Here is an 18,428-nt window from a genome sequence, read left to right as displayed (position 1 = left end):
CCCACACACACCCACCCACACACACACACACACACACACACACATTGTGCACGCATGCGTGCTCACAGAGGTATTAATTCTCAGTCAGGATTCAGTCAGGGCTAGTCACTTCCTGGTGCTGCCCTTTCTTTCCTGGGCCACGCCTGTGTCTTTTAAATCTTAACAGAAAAATCAATTACCATCTTTGATTCTGATTCATAATGACCCAAGAGCTGTTCTCCATAGGGTTTTCAATGGCTGATTTTTCAGAAGTAGACCATCAGACCTTTCTTCAGAAGTACCTCTGAGTGGCCACAAACATCCAACCCATTAATAGCTGAGCACTTAACGTTTGACCACCCGGGGACTCCAGTGTTAACAGCAGACTTTTCTAATTAACAAGTACATTTTAATTGTCTTTTGGGACCGTTCTAATCATTTGACTTGTTCTAATCAAAAGCTGTTAAGTTTTATGACCAGAAAAAGTACATATTTCCAGTACTATACTCAATAATAATGAAAGCCTGTTTTTTTTTTTTTTTTTTAATCATAAAGAACCAAAAGATCAATTCATATGAAATAATTCAGCTGCGTTTTGGATATGAATTTCTCCTTTTTCTTGAAAAGTGTTAGAATTATAGTTCTACTCACAGTTAAAATAATAGGGAACAAAATATTTTAATGATTGTATCAGATGAAGCTGTAACATGCAAACTGCTTCGCCCATTTGCCCTTTATTTCTGAAAGGCAGAGTTTTTTTTAAAGTTCTACTTCCTCAATTGCGTTTGAAATCCATGCTCACAATGGTGAGCCCATTCGATGGGGCATATGCCCGCTCACCGTGCCTGCCCCCACCTCTCTCTCAGGGTAAGGAGGCTCCCTTCACCAACTTCAACCCGTCCTGCCTATTCCCCACCTGCCGGGACTACTGGACCTACCAGGGCTCCTTCACCACGCCGCCCTGTGAGGAGTGCATCGTGTGGATTTTGCTGAAGGAGCCCATCACCGTGAGCTCCGACCAGGTAAGCAGCAGCTGTGGACCCTTGTGAACACATGGGATTAGATTGGAGCCCTGGTGTTCCAGTAGTTAAGCGTTCGCCTGCTAACCAACAGGTCGGCAGTTGGAACCTACCAGCTGCTTCTTGGAAACGCTATGGAGCAGTTTTACTCTGTCCTATAGGGTCACTGTGAGTCAGAGTCAACTCGACAGCAGTGGTTTGTTTTTTATAAGATGCCAAATGGAGCCTTGTGGAACAGCTGTAACAACTGGAGATTTCATAGTTTGTCCTAGTTAATTACCATCAGTCTGCTCAATTTTCTAAAACTTGACTTCCAAAGGGTACTCGGATAACCGCAAATTATTTAAAAGTAGTTGTGATACTCAACAATGACTGGCTTTATGCTCTAGAAACACAAGAGTTTCGATTAGTATGTTAGTCTTTGTTAGTTTGGGGGTCCCCAAAATGCTAAGCCCTGCCTGATTAGGAGATAGGATTGTGAATATAACCCTGGGGAGGAGAAGGATTCTTGCTAGTAGAAGGAACTTAACATTCGTGTGAGGTATATATTATTTCTCCAATTTTACAGATAGATTGAGGCTCAGAAAAGTTAAGTAATTTACTGATGATCACATAGCCAACAAGTGAAGGATCTGAAAGTTTAATTCCATGTGTCTGCCTCTATGTCCTCTTAATCTCTCTGCTCAGGCCTCCCTTCTTACTGTTCATTGAAGAGCATCCTTGCAACATTTATTGAATAGCCAGTCCTCGAGGAAAGGTTGTTTGGGAGAAAATAAGTGGACAGGGACATGGAAAAGAACAGATTAAAGCAAATGGACAACACATTGATCCTCAGTTTAGATCATTAATGTCTACTGTATTAATAAGATTAGTTTATGAGTACCAGTGTCCCTTGATTAGGACAGTAACTTTCGTATTTCTGCCAGTTGTGGACTCAAGTATCAAAAGATCAGATTTCACTGATTCAAATATTTTGGAAGAAGAATGAAATTTTCTTAGGTAAAGTAAAAACAACATCTTAAAACAGAAATAAAGCGTTACTAATGAGAGTTTCCTGAATTTCTGTCCTCTGAGGTTAAAAGCATTTTTAAAATTTAAAGTGTACCATGACTCTAATTTTTTTCTGCTTTTTTAAAAAACTGACTCTATAAACCTGTACAATGAAGGCCAATTAATATTATTATTTGCATGATGTTAATATTGTCATTTCCTCGTGCGTAAAGTGTATAGTTCATACTGAGCCCCCATCAAAAATAATTATTTCAGAATTCAGGGTGGAAATGTTTTGACCAGAGGGCATGGTGATCCTGTATAAAATGAAGAAAAGGGTCTTACAAATAAAGAAAATGTTTATAATACCCAGGACCTGATAGCTAAACAATTCTGACTGAACACTGGAGACAAGTTTTGTAGTTTGCTTGTTTTGTTTGAAAAACCAGTGACTTCTAACTCTTCATACTGTAGTGTGTCTAAACCAGACAAAACCAAACCTCTTGCCTTCAATTCTGACTCATAGCGACCCTATAGGACAGAGTAGAACGGCCCCATAGGGTTTCCAAGGCTGTAATCTTCACAGAAGAAGCAGACTACCACATCTTTCTCTAGTGGAGTGGCTGGCGCTAACCACCGACCTTTTGGTTAGCAGCCGGACGCTTAACCACTGCACTACCAGGGCTCCTGTAGTGTGTCTACTTGGTCCGAATGTCGAATGTTGTGCTGACACTGTGCCCCTACCCCTTGCAGATGGCCAAGCTGCGGAGCATCTACTCCAGTGCAGAGAACGAGCCCCCTGTGCCCCTGGTGGGGAACTGGCGTCCTCCACAGCCTATCAAGGGGAGGATAGTGAGAGCCTCCTTCAAATGAGGCTGCTGGAGAATGCCCTCTTCAGGAAAGGAAAGCTGCCATTGCAAAACGTGGTTTCTTGCTCCCTGCTGGTGTTCCCTACTCAATTTCAATTTTCCACACTGAGCAATGAATGTGAGAAATGCAATCACCAAGAAACCAGTTACTTTTGGCAAGATCACATATAAAAGCATGAATTTCACATTTGATACTTTGTCATAGTCATCTTCCCCATAAAAGTGGCATTTCTAGTAAGGTTTCGAAGAAGAAACAGAGGCAGAGGAGAAAAAAATAGAAAAAATGGTTACTAGGCACTATTTTTGAAACCTTAAATTTCACAGAGCTTCAGTTTTACTATTTTCATATTATGAGTTGTCAATCTTAATAGAAATAATGAATAACTATATTTAAGAGTAGATGTATATGAAGATCATAAAACAATTAAACATCAGCCAGAAATTAAAATTAATATGGACATCAAGAATTGAGATGTTAATGTATTTTAACTCTTAAATAAAGCCAGAAAGAAGTCCAGTCTATTCTTTATTAAAATTGTAGCTACTACTAAGAATTTCTTGTTTTGAACATCAATGCAGGAAAAACAGAGTAAGACCAGGTGTTTAAAAACTTGAATCCATTATTTGAGTTTATTTTTCATGAAGACTGTTGACTTTATCTTAATATTTTCCTTTACCTGAAGGAGGCCCATTTATTTTTAATTTTACTACTTTTAACCTTGCATGCCTAGTAAACTGAAAACTGCCTCAGATGTCTTTCTAATTGGAGACTGGGATTAATGATTCCTACAACATGCAGGAGTGAATGACTCACTTGAAGTAAAAGCAGTGGTACCAGTCACCAAAACCAATAAAGACTCAAATGCAAAAAAGCTTTTTTTTTTAATTAAAAGTGGGTTATAAATGACAAAAAATGGAGTAAGACCAAGAATGGCAAACTTTGTAAGTTTATAACTAAATGGATTCAAGGTCTCAGTTTGAGGAGATACTACACTCCTCACAGAGAGGCTAAGGTGTGGGTATTTTAAAATGACTCCATTAAATACTGTTACAAAGTGAGTATTTAATATTAGTATTGCATAACATAAGCTCATTACTCTATTAAAATGTAATTTTCAGAGAGCAGTTGGTGAGGGCTTTCTGTGGAAATCGCAGACAGGAAGGGGAATATGACTATATATTTGAAAGTTTGTAGTGCCTTCGGAGTTCTTCTCCAGTTTAGCATTCTGGGGTTCAGACCAGTGCAGTGGGTACTACTTAGGGGTGTGGAATCAAGTCAAGTTGTAGCTTTTAAGCCCTTATTTTTTTTTAACATGCCTTAGGATGATGCTGGCCTAGCACTGTAAAAGTTCAAATGTTTAGACCATCGAGACATTTACTATTTTTAGGCATAAAGTCACTAAAACTCTAATTTGCAGTTGGTAGCTTTGATATGTCTTTTATCACATCACTGGCTAATACGTTAACTTACTTTAGAAAATAGCAGCAATAACGTCATTCCCTGAAGGAATGAGAATGGTATTGGGTCAGGAGAGTCCTGAGGAGCCATCTGACAGAGTCTTGTGAGGCTGAAGTTATTTAATATATTACCACTTGGGTGAAGTAAAACCAGGTTGGTCAATGGGAACTGGATGTGTTAATTAAATCCCTTGAAATTAGGAAGTGTGGAGTTCTCATCATTAGCTGTAGTATACAAGCTGATTCTCTCAGGGTACTTAGTAATGCCTCAAGCATTGTAAACATGTAGCCAATATTCACTGATTGTGGAGTAAGAACACAGTAACACCAGCTTCCAAAAGAACCATGTTGCCATTGACTCTATTCCCACTGGTGGTGATCCCATGTGTTACAGAGTAGAGCTGCTCCATAGGGCTTTCTTTGCTGCAATCTTTACAGAAGCAGTTCATCAGACCTTTTTTCCCTGGAGCCCCGTCCCTGGATGAGTTTGAACCACTAACCTTTAGATTAGCAGCTGGTTGCAAACCACTTGTGCCATCCAGGCTTGTGCTTACTCAAAAACACAGGCCTGGAACAAGCCTGTTACTGTTTTGAGGAAAATGCCCAATCAAACCATACTATCTCCCCTGACCATATGTTCCATGAGGCATGGATACAAGTCTTGTATACTGACATTTACCTTATTTCCTAGTACTGTGCCTGACACTTACTAAGCACTCAATAAATATTTGGTGAATAAATGATCTCTTGAGCATAGATCAATCCTGGGCAAATACTCATCGTCCTGAACAATGCACCACATGGTTAAGAGTCATACTGCTTTTTCCAAATCTTAGCTTAGATCTCCTTGGGAAATGGTCTCTAACTTCAGGTGGGGGCTTTCCAGTAAAAGATATCCCCTCCCCCCAAAATTTAGGTCATTGCCGATGCTCAGTTATCACCCAGCTTAAAACTTCCTTCCACTTTCTCACTGCATTCAAGGTACTGAGTTATTACAAATGTCCATTCAAATACTGAAGCCATACTTATGTCCTTCTTCAACATGAGAACATTTTCCAGATCATACACAGGCCTCCAATTGCCTTTCAGGCATATACAGCCTACAAAGGAGACATTGCTAGGAGTTGCTAAGGTTATCTAGCATTGCCAACTTTGTTCTTCAGGGTGTAATCATTGATTGCAGGGATTTTAAATTTTCCAAATAGGATACAAGCTAATTTGAATAAAGTGTGTCATAATATTCATAATAATCTTTAAAATACGCTAAATATGTTATATATATGTGATAAGATATATAATATAGTATTCTTTAAAGGCCTATGAATGGGGCATCATCAACAAGAATTTACTGAATATAGAGTACTGTTAGGTCTTTAGGGTATATTATAACCCTATATTATATTCCCCTCACTTTTAGTGGGGAGACAGGATATATGTATGAAAAGGTCAATAACTATACAGGACCACTGATATAAAATTCTTTAAAATATACCATCAGTAGATAGTTATATAGACAAATGAGAAGTATTCTGTTAGAATATGCAAAACCTTAGGTTTCAGTGTCTAGTAATTATTTACATAATTGAATAAACATGGTTGAAATTGATCAGCTATAAACAAGCTTGGATGTATGTGAAAAAAGCGTCATGCCAGTTATTCAAATAAAAATTGGCCACAAATAAAATTGGTTTAAAAGAAATATAGTCCAAAATCACAACAGAATCACACATCAAAAAATTAATTATATTCTAGTCTTCTCTTCTAATGCCTTTTTATTTGATATTAAAGAGGAACACTGGACATGAGCAAAATATATTCTTTTAGACAAGGAAGAATAGGTGAAGGATAAGAAGAATGATACCTGTGAATGTCAGACTAAAATTTTTCAGACAGATTGAATTTATGCAAATTTAATGACTTTTTAAAAATGACTCCTAACCAAAAAAAAAAACCAAACCCATTGCTGTGGAGTTGATTCCCACTCATAGTGACCCTATAGGATAGAGTAGAACTGCCCCATAGTGTTTCCAAGGTGCATCTGGTGGATTTGAACTGCCAACCTTCTGGTTAGTAGCCATAGTTCTTAACCACTATGCCACCAGGGTTTGCAAATAGTTAAGAGCTTGCCTACTAATGATAAAGTTTGGCTGTTTGAACCTACCTAGTGGTGCCTTGGAAGAAAGTCCTGGTAATCTGCTTCCAAAAGGTAACAGTCATTGAAAACCCTATGGAGTGCAGTTCTACTCTGACACACGTGGGGTTGCCCTGAGTTAGAATCAACTTGATGGCAATGGGTTTGGGTTTTTTTAAGGCAGTACTATACTTAAAGAAGATCCCTGGTGGCGCAGTCATTAAGAGCTCAGACTGCTAACTAAAAAGTCGGCAGTTTGAATCCACCAGCTGCTCCCTGGAAACTCTATGAGGCAGTTCTACTCTGTCCTATAGGGTTGCTATGAATCAGAATCCACTTCAGGCCTGCGGGTTTGGGTTGCACGTTATTTTTACTCAGGTCAGTAGATGGCAGAAGAGTATTTTAAAATTTCATTAGGGTCACTAGATGGCAGCAAAACAATAGAAAACTTACTGAAATTCCTAGATATGCTGCATGTTAATTATGTAAATTTCAGAGCAAGATTTTTTATTCTAAACTGACAGCCAATTTTCTGAAACGTTTAATATTAATCATTAATATCTATCTACAAAAGAAGACGGTGTGGGACACTTACTTATTTTTGAGATTTTGTTGTCATAAATCTTAGTAGCTAAAAGTGAGGCTTGAGGGATAAAAGGAGTAACTGGTTAATAAAAACCAAAATAAAAGAGAAACAAAGATGTTATAGCCTTATTCAGTGTTCAGAAGGTACTTGTAATGAGGGCACTCTGGAACCAAGCTGCCTGGGTTTAAATTACACAGCACTTGCTGAATACGTGGCCTCAGGTAAGTTAATTTTTCTATGCCTCAGTCGCCTTGTCTGTAAGTGAGGATGATAATAGCACCTACCCAGAGGATTGTTTTAAGAATTAAATGAGTTAATACATGAACACCACTTAGAATAATTATTCAGGCATGTAATAAATCTCTCAATAGGACCCTGAGAGTACGGCCCCTGGACACCCTTTTAGCTCAGTAATGAAGTCACCCCTGAGGTTCACCCTTCAGCCAAAGATTAGACAGGGCCATAAAACAAACCGAGACTGAAGGACACCACCAGGCCTGGGGCAAGAACTAGAAGGCAGGAGGGGACAGGAAAGCTGGTAATAGGGAACCCAAGGTGGAGAAGGGAGAGTGTTGACATGTCATGGGGATGTTAACCAATGTCATAAAACAATATGTGTACTAACTGTTTAATGAGAAACTAGTTTATTCTGTAAACCTTCATCTAAAGTACAATAAATTAAAAAAAAGAAGCAATGACTTACAAAGAGGGATTTACTATTTATCCGTAGTGAGGAGATAAGGCTAACGCATGGAATCAAGGCAAACAATGCCAAAAAGCACCTAAGTCAGGCTTAAAATGAATGTTGCCCACTGTACATGCTTTGTTGTTGTTGTTAGGTGTTGCCACGTCGGCTCCAACTCATAGTGACCCTGTAGGTATAAGAGAACAAAACTGTTGCCTGCTCCTGTGTCATCTTCATGATCAGTGATATGTTTGAGTCCATTGTTGTGGTCTCCTATTTGTCGTTCCTCCTTTTTGCAGACCCTCCACTTTACCAAACGTGATGTCCTCTTCTAGCAATAGGCTCATGTCCAAAGTAAGCAAGTGGAAGTCTCACCATCCTTGCTTCTAAGGAATATTCTGGTGTATTTCTTCTAAGACTATTTCTTCCTTCTTTTGGCAGTCAATCGGATACTCGATATTCTTCCCCATAGATGTCCAGAAAAGAAGGCTGCCAGCGAGGGCTTTAGATGAAACTTTCCCAAGAAATGGAACTTGCATGAAACTTTAAGGAGGAAAGATAGAGATGAGAATGTGGGGGGGTATTCAGGATGTGTGGATATAGCCTGAGAGGAGGGAATGACCATGTTTATTTGTTTTTCTAAATAAGAATATAGAGATGAACTTAGCTAGGATGCTTGTGTTATGAATTGAATTATGTCCCCAAAAGATACATGTTGTAAATCCTAACCTCTATGCCTGTGGTTATGATCACATTTGGGAATGGGTTGTCATTGTTATATTAATGAGTCAGGATTAGTGCAGGTTGTATTTTGAGTCAATCTCTTTGGAGATATAAAAGAGATTAAACAAGGAAGTGAGCAAGCAGAGACGGGAGAAGACTGATGCCAAGCCACATGGAGCTCTCCAAGGAACCAGGAAGCAGAAACTGAAGAGACAAGTACCTTCCCCCAGAGCTGACAGAGAGAGAAAGATTTCTCTCAAAGCCGGCGCCCCGAATTCAGATTTCTAGCCTCCTAAACTGTGAGAAGACAAATTTCTGTTTGTTAAAGCCAAAAAAAAAAAAAAAAACTCTCAATAGGAGTTAATTATTATAACTTTTGTAACTTAAATTTATTTTAACCAATAATAATAATAGTGGCTTATCCAATCCCTAAAATCAATTTCTCTGTGTATCTATTAATAACATCATAAATCTGCTTATCAATTCAAATAATCCTAAATAAGTTACTATAATGCTGTCACTACTTTGCTTGGCATTGGGGGAAAGGGCGTTTAAAACCAACAACTACAATCCTTGTCCCATACTACGTTGCAGGAAAAGCAAGACTGGCCATATTAGAAACCAGCACAGAAGACTGTATCATTTAAATTCTAGAAGAGGTGGTTCAGGAGAGGACCAGAGAATATTTTCTGAGGAACGTTCCGCTCTGGGAGCTTTGCACTTTACCTGAGGAAGCGTATGATTAGCAACACTTCCGGAAAATTAACCAAAGAGTAAAGGTGGGGAACCATAGTGTTTACTCTGTTTTACTGACTTTCAAATGTTGACAAGACAGTCCCTTGGAGCGCTACACAAAGTGGAAAATCTATCCTACCAGAAAGTCTCCTGCCATGAAATTAATTTTGAACTTGTCTGGGCATGTCAGAAATCAGAATCCCGAATGAGATGCACAAATCACTGCTGGGAAGAGGTTTATACATTTGGGGTGATAACACTCCTGTTGTACAGAAGGAAAGAAAACAGTCTAGGCATAAATCTGTGATCGGGCACTGACTAGAGAGTTAATGAACTACTTTAGATTTGAGGGTGTTCAGTAGGTGGCAGCTGCCTGACAACTTGACCAGGTGGATAATCACAGGTAATCAGCAGGAGTAAGAAGAGTCTAACACTGCAGCCACAGGGAACCAGTGCACTGCAGCGGCATAAAACCCAGTGATTTAAAAGCTAATTTTAGCCAGGTGAGAATTGACTCTGTGCAGTAAACAGGGCATCAGATTCTCCCTTGTACTTCAAAATCACTTCCAGGTAGAGGAGCCTGAAGCTCAGGGAAAATATTTTGGCCATTAAATATAATATTCTCTGTTCCAACGTGTCCATACATTTCTGTCATACTCACTCAACCCATCTGAAATTTGGATAGTTCCAAACACATTTGTTCAAAGGAAGTCATTTCTCGAAGGACACCTGACCTCCATGAAAGTATAATACAATTGGAAGTGTTTGAAAATACCATGAAACTTAGACTAACAGAATTCACACTTCTGCTCCTAAGTGTGTACCATTTAAAGCAGGACCTAAGGCAGTGACTAAGGGCATATGGATGGATCAGGATTCCCAAAGAGAGGGCCTGGCAAGGGTAGGAAGATTGCATAAGTCAGGCACAGCAGATGTCAGGTCAGGGCCCAGTCCTGGTGAGAACAGAGACCTGAGTAGGAAAAGATGGAATTAGAAAGTTAGTACTAAGGAGCTGCCTTTCAGGGAATATACAGGTATTCGGGTTCTTGCACTGGGAACTAAGCTCAAGGGTAACAAAAATACTTTTGCATTCTACCTGTGTGTGTGTGCGTGTGCGTGTGCATGTGTAATAAAGTGTAGCGGTTAAGATCATGAAACTTGGGGTCAATACAATTTGGTTTCAATCCGATTTCTTCCACTTACCACTTGTTGACCATGGAAGATTAATTTTAAGCTCGCTAAGCCTCGGTTTCTTTATCTGTATAATGAGGATAATAACATTTGCCTTGGAAGACTGTGGTGAAAACTAAGTGAGATAGAATAGGTAAAGTATGATGCCAGAAATATCATATAACCCTAAAAGTAGCTCTTTTAAGGTTTTGATTTTTTGTTTTTGTTTGATTTTATTTATGGTGTGTTGGGGGGCTGGGAAAGTATGTGTATCTGTGTGTATTTGTGATGAGTAATGGGAATAGTGAGGTTTTATGATAGCAACTTTATCTATCTTGTAACACTACAGAAGCCCTAGTAGCTAAGACAATATCTGAAACTTGTTAATTGTTAGTTTCATCATAGAAACCTAGTGGTGTTCAAAAAGTTTTTGTTGAATGGATGGAGGAATAGATGGATAAATGGATGGACAGGAGAGGATAGAAGAGCTAATGAGACTCCTAAATATTGAATGTCAGTCTTGGTCCATGAGCTGATTGGAGCTATGTTCTCAACCTAGAAAGGTCAGAAACTGGCATCTTAAAGAGTTGAAGCAATAGATGCAGATACCTATCACTGCAAACCAAGCTCCTCTGTAAAGAGTGTGTGGATGGGAGACGCAAAGTTGCTTTGCATATATTCAAACTTTACTGTGTGAGAATTTAACTTAGTATAGAAGAAAAACATATTTTAGGAGATATAGAAGGGGATTCTTTACTGGACATTTATCTCTTTTAGCACCTGTGCTTCTAATGTGCAAAGGGAAGATGTTGACTTTGACAAGGAACTTTGACATTGGGACTCTGATGATAACTAATTTGCATGACTCAAGTTAGTGCTTGAACTTTCCCACTCCCTCTTTTTAGTAAGCCTAACTTAATTTTCTCATTAGTGACTTTAGTTCTGCATTTCACAGACATAATAAAGATACCACATCCTAATGCAAATGCTCATTTCATAGTCACAGATGAGGAGGGTATCATGCTTTTAAAAAATTTAATAAACATACCCAAATGACACATTCTGCTGCTTACCAACCAAATAGGTAGTAAATTCACCTAAATTTCCTTTTTTCCATGAACAAAGCCAACGTGCATGCCACAAACATAGTTGTGCACTTGTAATTACCACCTAAAGCTTATGTTATAATACAGTTGAGAACTCTTTGACAAAAAAACTTTTACTCAATAAGTTCACCAGACATCAAACTCAGGTCCTGTTTTGGTGGTGGTATTGGTGGGAATAGTACTTTGTGGCTCATCTCATAACCTGATAGGTAAATCTCTGGCTTCCTATTATAATTGTTCTCATTTAAAGGAGTGTTTTAATGATACTTCATCAGAGAAGGTTTAATTTCTTCCCTTTAATTTGCTTTCTCTAACAAAGGGCCTGTTGTCAAGATTGTGAGGCATACTAAGCCTCTTCTCCTTAGCAGCTTAATTGATATGAAACATTGATTAGGCCTCAAGGGGAGAGGAGAGTTTCATAGGAATTATTAAATTACTACCAGCTTAAAGGAGAAGGTTTACGACTTAGAGGTAGTGCTTTCACCTGGACAAAACTATTCAATATGTGATATATATCTACATTTAAAGTACATGTAATGACTAAAAAAAAATCTTTGAAAGGATTTCATGACTTTCAAAAGTGTTTATGTGCAAGTATGAAGAGATAAAAATAGGTCAAGGAGCTACCTACAAGCATCAAGGGAAGAAAAAAGAAAAGAGTGACCCCAAAATGTTCTTTCCTCCAAAGAGAAACTGTATAAAACATGGCTGTGGCTACCAAAGGGAAGGGCTTATCAGGCACAAGCATGGTGCCCAGCACACCGGGCATGAAATATATGCTAAAGAGTGATATCTGTGTCATTTGAAAGAAGGAGCAGATAGCAGAATCAAGGGCACAGGCGACCTGCAAAACACGGCTTCACATCACCTGAGCCTCCAGGCCAGCAGTGGAATCTAGACTTCTTTTGGACGATATAGGCTACTGGGAAAGTTTTTGAGCATGCACTCACAATACAGGACTTAAAAAAAATAAATTGTATACACAGAGCATTGTACTATTACATATGCTATAAAATATAAATGAAGTATGCATTTTTGAAGGGTGAAATAAGAAATAACAAGAAATAGAAGTTCTTGAATTTTCTTCCTGCTTTGCAGTGGGTTATTGCGTGCACCCCTGACGTGTGTGTAGTGCGCTGTGGAGATTGCTGATTTAGAGTCTTATGCTAATAGATCAAGGTTGTAGAGTCTCCTGCCAGCTGGTTAGCTTTGCTCTGCTCCATGGTTCCTCTCCACAGTGGGCCACTGTTTCATTCACTCTTACAAAGTGGGGAAGAGGGAAGAGGATAATTCTATCTCAAACACTGGAAGTGGGTGCAGATAAGACCCAGCTGATTGTGAGAAGTGTTTCACACAGTTGTGATCGACCCTGGGTGATTTTCTGAATTGGTTATAACTTTCAGTCCAGTCAAAGATGGAGGGAGAGAGAGACAGACAGGAAGAGAGAGAAATAGAGGAGACGGAAGAGCCATAAAAAGGCATCATATCTTATCATAGATATATCAAGGGATAGTTACTGTACTATTCCTTCTATCCATTAAAATATGGACACAGATATATCATCCATTCATAAAATATGTATTATGTACAAGGCACTGTGCTCAGGTGGAGGAGGGAGGGAGAGAGATATATTAGGAGAGAGAGACTAAGAGAGGACAGAGATAATTTTCTGAAATAATTTTGAAACTTTTGTGTAAAGTGTCAAGATAAATAAACATAAAATTACAATATAAAGCAAAGAAGTCTAAAGAAAATTCTATAGAGGATCAAGGCAGGAACAATATTCTTGGGTTATGTACTACTCCTGTTTTCCCAAATCCAAATTACTTGAGTAGTCCAAAACTTTGAAAGGATTTTTTTCTTGCATAGAATATATTTCCTTTCTCCTGTAAAATTAACCTGGATAAGTATAAAACAAGCAAACTACAGAATTATAAAGTGTAACCATTTTAGTTTCCTAAAGCCTGTTCCTAAAGCCTATATCTGAGAAGCTGGACTATGTGAAGAAGAATCGGGCATCAGGATTGGAGGAAGACTCATTAACAACCTGCGTTATGCAGATGACACAACCTTGCTTGCTGAAAGTGAAGAGGACTTGAAGCACTTACTGATGAAGATCAAAGACCACAGCCTTCAGTGTGGATTACACCTCAACATAAAGAATACAAAAATCCTCACAACTGGACCAATAAGCAACATCATGATAAACGGAGAAAAGATTGAAGTTGTCAAGGATTTCATTTTACTTGGATCCACAATCAATACCCATGGAAGCAGCAGTCAAGAAATCAAAAGATGCATTGCATTGGGCATATCTGCTGCAAAAGACCTCTTTAAAGTGTTGAAAAGCAAAGATGTCACCTTGAAGACTAAGGTGTGCCTGACCCAAGCCATGGTATTTTCAATCGCATCATATGCATGTGAAAGCTGGACAATGAATAAGGAAGACCAAAGAAGAATTGACGCCTTTGAATTGTGGTGTTGGCGAAGAATATTGAATATACCATGGACTGCCAGAAGAATGAACAAATCTGTCTTGGAAGAAGTACAACTAGAATGCTCCTTACAAGCAAGGATAGTAAGACTACATCTTACATACTTTGGACAAGTTGTCAAAAGGGATCAGTCCCTGGAGAAGAACATCATGCTTGGTAAAGCAGAGGGTCAGTGAAAAAGAGGAAGACCCTCAACAAGATGGATTGACACAGTGGCTGCAACAATGGGCTCAAGTATAACAACGATTGTAAGCATGGCGCAGGACTGGGCAGCATTTCATTCTGTGGTGCATAAGGTGGCTAAGAGTCAGAACCGACTTGACGGCACATAACAACAACAACAAAGCCTATTCATGTATGTTATAGGAAGATAAAAGTGCTGGGTTCCGACTTGCAAACTCTTAAGACAGTTTCCAGCAAACCAAATTTACCTAAGTTTTGATCTTGGTACAATTTTCTCTTTGGCCAAAATAACCATGAAAAGTAGGTGAGACCAAGTTCTGGACCTAAAGCTGCCATGGGCAGTTTCAGAGATGAGTGAGGCCTAGATACGTAAAGTAAATTGCTTTATTCCTGCCCTTAAAATGATGATTATTAGAAGACTAGGTCCTCTTTAAGGAGTCCTGGTGGCCAGATGATTAAACGCTCGGCTGCTAACAAAGCTCAAAGATTCCAACCCACCAGCGGTTCTGAAGGAGAAAAGGTCTGGCGATCTGCTTCCATAAAGATTACAGCCTAGGAAACCCTATGGGCAGTTCTGCTCTGTCACATGGGGTCACTGAATCAGAATCAACTTGATGGCACCTAACAACAAGAGGTCCTCATTGGGGGAGAAAAGATATTGCTACATGGAAACACATGAGGGCGTCCTAAAGAACAACCAAAAGCAGGCCAAAAAAAATTTTTTTTTTTTGTAATTTGAATTTAAAATAAGGGGAGGGAAAATATGTTTCAGCCTTGCATTCGTGATACTGGTGAATCTTGATTCCTGCTCTTGACCAGGTGGAAAAATTTACTTATAATGCTTACAATTCCCCTTTCACGGAAAATGTTAAATTGTTCTTATTACAAATAGGAAGTCAAAAATTCCCCATACAAGATGGTGATTTATAAGCAAAAAAGAAGTTTAATCATGTAGTGAAGCTAATATTAACATAATCAAGCTAGTATGACTTGGGTAGCAAGCCATCATCAGAAGCATGTTGAAGCAATGTGAACAGGTAACCATTTCAAGGTACAGAGGCAGGATTTTATTATTTTCTACCCAATCCAATCAACAAAGATGAGTGAGGGAATATTATGACCAAAGTACTGTCCTCACACAGAAGTCATGTTACTGGGCACATACATGACTCCTTTTGAGACCTTTCACAAAAGTACTACCTTAGATACTCTTGAAGGCAGGCTTTCACAGTCTCGGTAATATTCACATTTTGGACCGAATAATTCTTTGTCACGGGGGGCTGTCCTGTGCATTATAGGATGTTTAGCAGCATCCCTGGCCTCTATCCACTTGCTGCCAGTAACAATCCCTTCCCCCAGATGTGACGATCAAACTTATCTCTAGACATTGTGTCAAATGTCCCCTGGAGGGGCAAAATAAAATTAGACTCCCCATTTGGGAATCACTGCTCCAAGAAGAGGTGGGTTTTTACTCTTATTAGATTATTTCGTGATTCTACATGTGGCAGATATTATTAAAATATTATTAAACTATTTAAAATGTATGGTTTATATATTTCTAGTGTAACTGTCCCACTTAATAATTCCTTTCCAGTTCTGGTTGAAATTAAAACTTGGTAACAATGTTCAAAATCATAGACAACTCTTAAAAATGAAATGGTTTTAATTACTTACAGAAAAGTTTAAATGTTACCAGTTATGAAACAACAAAGACACAGTTAAGAGCTAAATTTGTAAAAGTCTGAAAAACAGTTTACTAAGGAAAGTTGGACTCAATTATTTGTTAGATGTGAAGTTAGTGCTGCGACTTGCCACCCTACTGGTTAGAGGGAGTTTGGTAGGAAACCTTAATAATGACTAGTATGTTGATAGAACTTTCTGTTTTACAGAGTAGTACTAAAAACATGGAGCTCTGGTGGCACAGTAGTTAAGAGCTCAGCTGCTAACCAAAAGGTCAGCAGTTCAAATCCGCCAGCTGCTCCTTGGAAACCCTATGGACAGTTCTTCTCTGTCCTCTAGGGTTGCTATGAGTCAGAATCAACTTGACGGCAACGGGTTTGCTTTCATTTGGTTTATTACGTACATAACCTTAATGCACTGTTGGTACACCATCATGAGGAAGGTGCTTTAATAGCTTTGCTGACACTCAGGGATGCCACATAGGAGATGGGTAAGAGCTCAGAGTAGGGAGTAGTGTCCCCAGCTGTAAAGTAGGGCTCTGTAGAGCTATAGCCCCTGTGCTGATGCCTGGCACGTAACAACACTCAATAAAATTTGTTGAATGAATGAATAGATTTTTTAGAGCCTACATAAAAACCAAAAAACCAAACCTGTTGCCGTCGAGTTGATTCCGACTCATAGCGACCCTACAGAACAGAGTAGAACTGCCCCATAGAGTTTCCAAAGAGGGCCTGGTGGATTCGAAATGCCGACCTTTTGATTAGCAGTTGTAGCTCTTAACCATTACACCACCAGGGTTTCCTAACATATAATAGGAACTCAAAAAATATATAACAGTAATAACTAACATTTATCAAGCTCTAATTATAGGCACTGTGCTAAATCCTTTATGCACGTATGACTATTTTGTCCTCACCCCAAATCTATGAGGTAAGTATTATTATTATCCAGCCTTCCAGATGAGGAAACAGAATCTCAGCAAGAAAAAGCAGTTTGCCTAAGGTCATAGAACTAGGAAGTTTGTAAGTCCAGATTCATATCCATGTCTAATTCCAGCACAATGTTACTTGCTGACTGGATTCTGTAAAGAGAAACTGCTGTTACCTCCATTTGGATTACTAAGATTTTGTAATTCCAAAGAGCATTATTCAAGTAGCTACTACTTGTGTACTGGGCCTCAGGTTAGGTAAAGCGTACTAGGACCTAGGACAGAGAAGCTAACTCTGTGATACAGTTCCCAACCTCAGGGAGTTCAGTCTGATAAGACAAATGATATGTGCAGGTGGGCTAGAATGGCTGTGACCCAATCACTCTTCCCTGCCCCCTCAAAAAACCTTCTTGCTGCTGGAGGCTCATTCCTCTTAAACTGTTCTCTTGAACCTTGCCCAGGTATCTAATTTTGTTTCCATTACATGATATTCTGTTTAGCACTGTCTAGGCGTAACTAAAGAAGCCATCATTTACTGAGGGCTTTAATGTGGCAGGTGAGTTATACAGAGTCCCTGAATACTTTCACCCACCCTGAGGTGGGTGTCATTACTCCTACTCTACAAATGAGAATCTCACAGCTTAATGGGACAGTGGATTACAAACCAATGATGGTGATATGGTATCTGGTTAGAGTACAGTATCACAAACACTAGGATAGAGGGTTGTGTGTGCAAAGAACTATGGGGGACCCAAGAAGTGTGCGGCTCTTGGCCTCCATTGTTGTTGTTGGTTGCCCTAGAGTTGATTCTGACTCATGGTGACCCCACATGTGCGAGTAGAACTAGAACTGCTCCATAAGATTTTAGATATTTAATAAAATGCTTGTAACAAACACATGATGATCTAGATTTTTATTTTCTTATTAGCTGTCTAATTAAACAGTAAATAAACCATATATATGTCACTTTGTGGGAGTCCTGGTGGCACAAAGCTTAAAGTGCTCGGCTGCTAACCAAAAGGTGGGTGGTTTGAACCCACCAGCCACTCAGTAGGAAAAAGATGTGGCAGTCTGCTTCCGTAAAGATTTACAGCTTTAGAAACCTTATGGGGCAGTTCTACTCTATCCTACAGGGTTGCTACGAGTCAGAATCAACTAGATGGCAGTGGGTTTTGGGTATCTCAATTTGTAAAATATTAACAAAGCTTTATTTTTTTTGGAAAAAGCAAATACTTTTCCATTTTATTTTATATTTTTACCAATATTATCATACTGGAAGCTATTTTATTATAATAATTGGACAACAGACTTCTTTTTTTTTTTTTTTAAATTAGCTTTTCCTGATAGATAACTTGTCATCTTTTGGGGGGATATAAAAAGTACCTTTCTTCAGGTATTGTACAGGTTCTTTATTCAGAATTATTCTTAAATAAATCAATCCTTCCCTCTAATAGAAATACACGGATGTCATAAAATTAAAAAATATTCTGTTTTTAAAACTCCAATACTAGGGTGCTTTCATGTAGCCAGCTGAATCATGACAGCATGCTGAGAATGCCCTCAGTAGAATTAGTTCGATTCCAACTGATCTATATGAAGGCACAAAGCCATCTCCATTATAAAAACTGTCCAGGAAACAATGCTAAGACAACCACTGTAATAGAAAAATAAGGTTATTAAAAAACATTTGG

General features: G+C 38.8%; 1 protein-coding gene across 1 annotated transcript in view; it reads left to right on the top strand.

The window, feature by feature from the left end:
- Positions 1-2,881, top strand: part of CA3 (carbonic anhydrase 3) — a 10,575-nt gene extending 7,694 nt beyond the window's left edge. Inside the window, exons 6-7 of the mRNA XM_004370797.2 lie at positions 846-1,001; positions 2,742-2,881. Of these exons, the coding sequence (XP_004370854.1) occupies positions 846-1,001; positions 2,742-2,861 (276 nt within the window). The 3' untranslated portion in view covers positions 2,862-2,881. The remainder of the gene's footprint in view (positions 1-845; positions 1,002-2,741) is intronic.
- Positions 2,882-18,428: the final 15,547 nt, after the last annotated feature.

This window comes from Trichechus manatus, unplaced genomic scaffold, assembly GCF_000243295.1.
Source record: "Trichechus manatus latirostris isolate Lorelei unplaced genomic scaffold, TriManLat1.0 scaffold00009, whole genome shotgun sequence".
NCBI lineage: Eukaryota > Metazoa > Chordata > Mammalia > Sirenia > Trichechidae > Trichechus > Trichechus manatus.
Note: the sequence above shows the minus strand (reverse complement) of the source record. Positions and strands in the feature narration are given on the sequence as shown.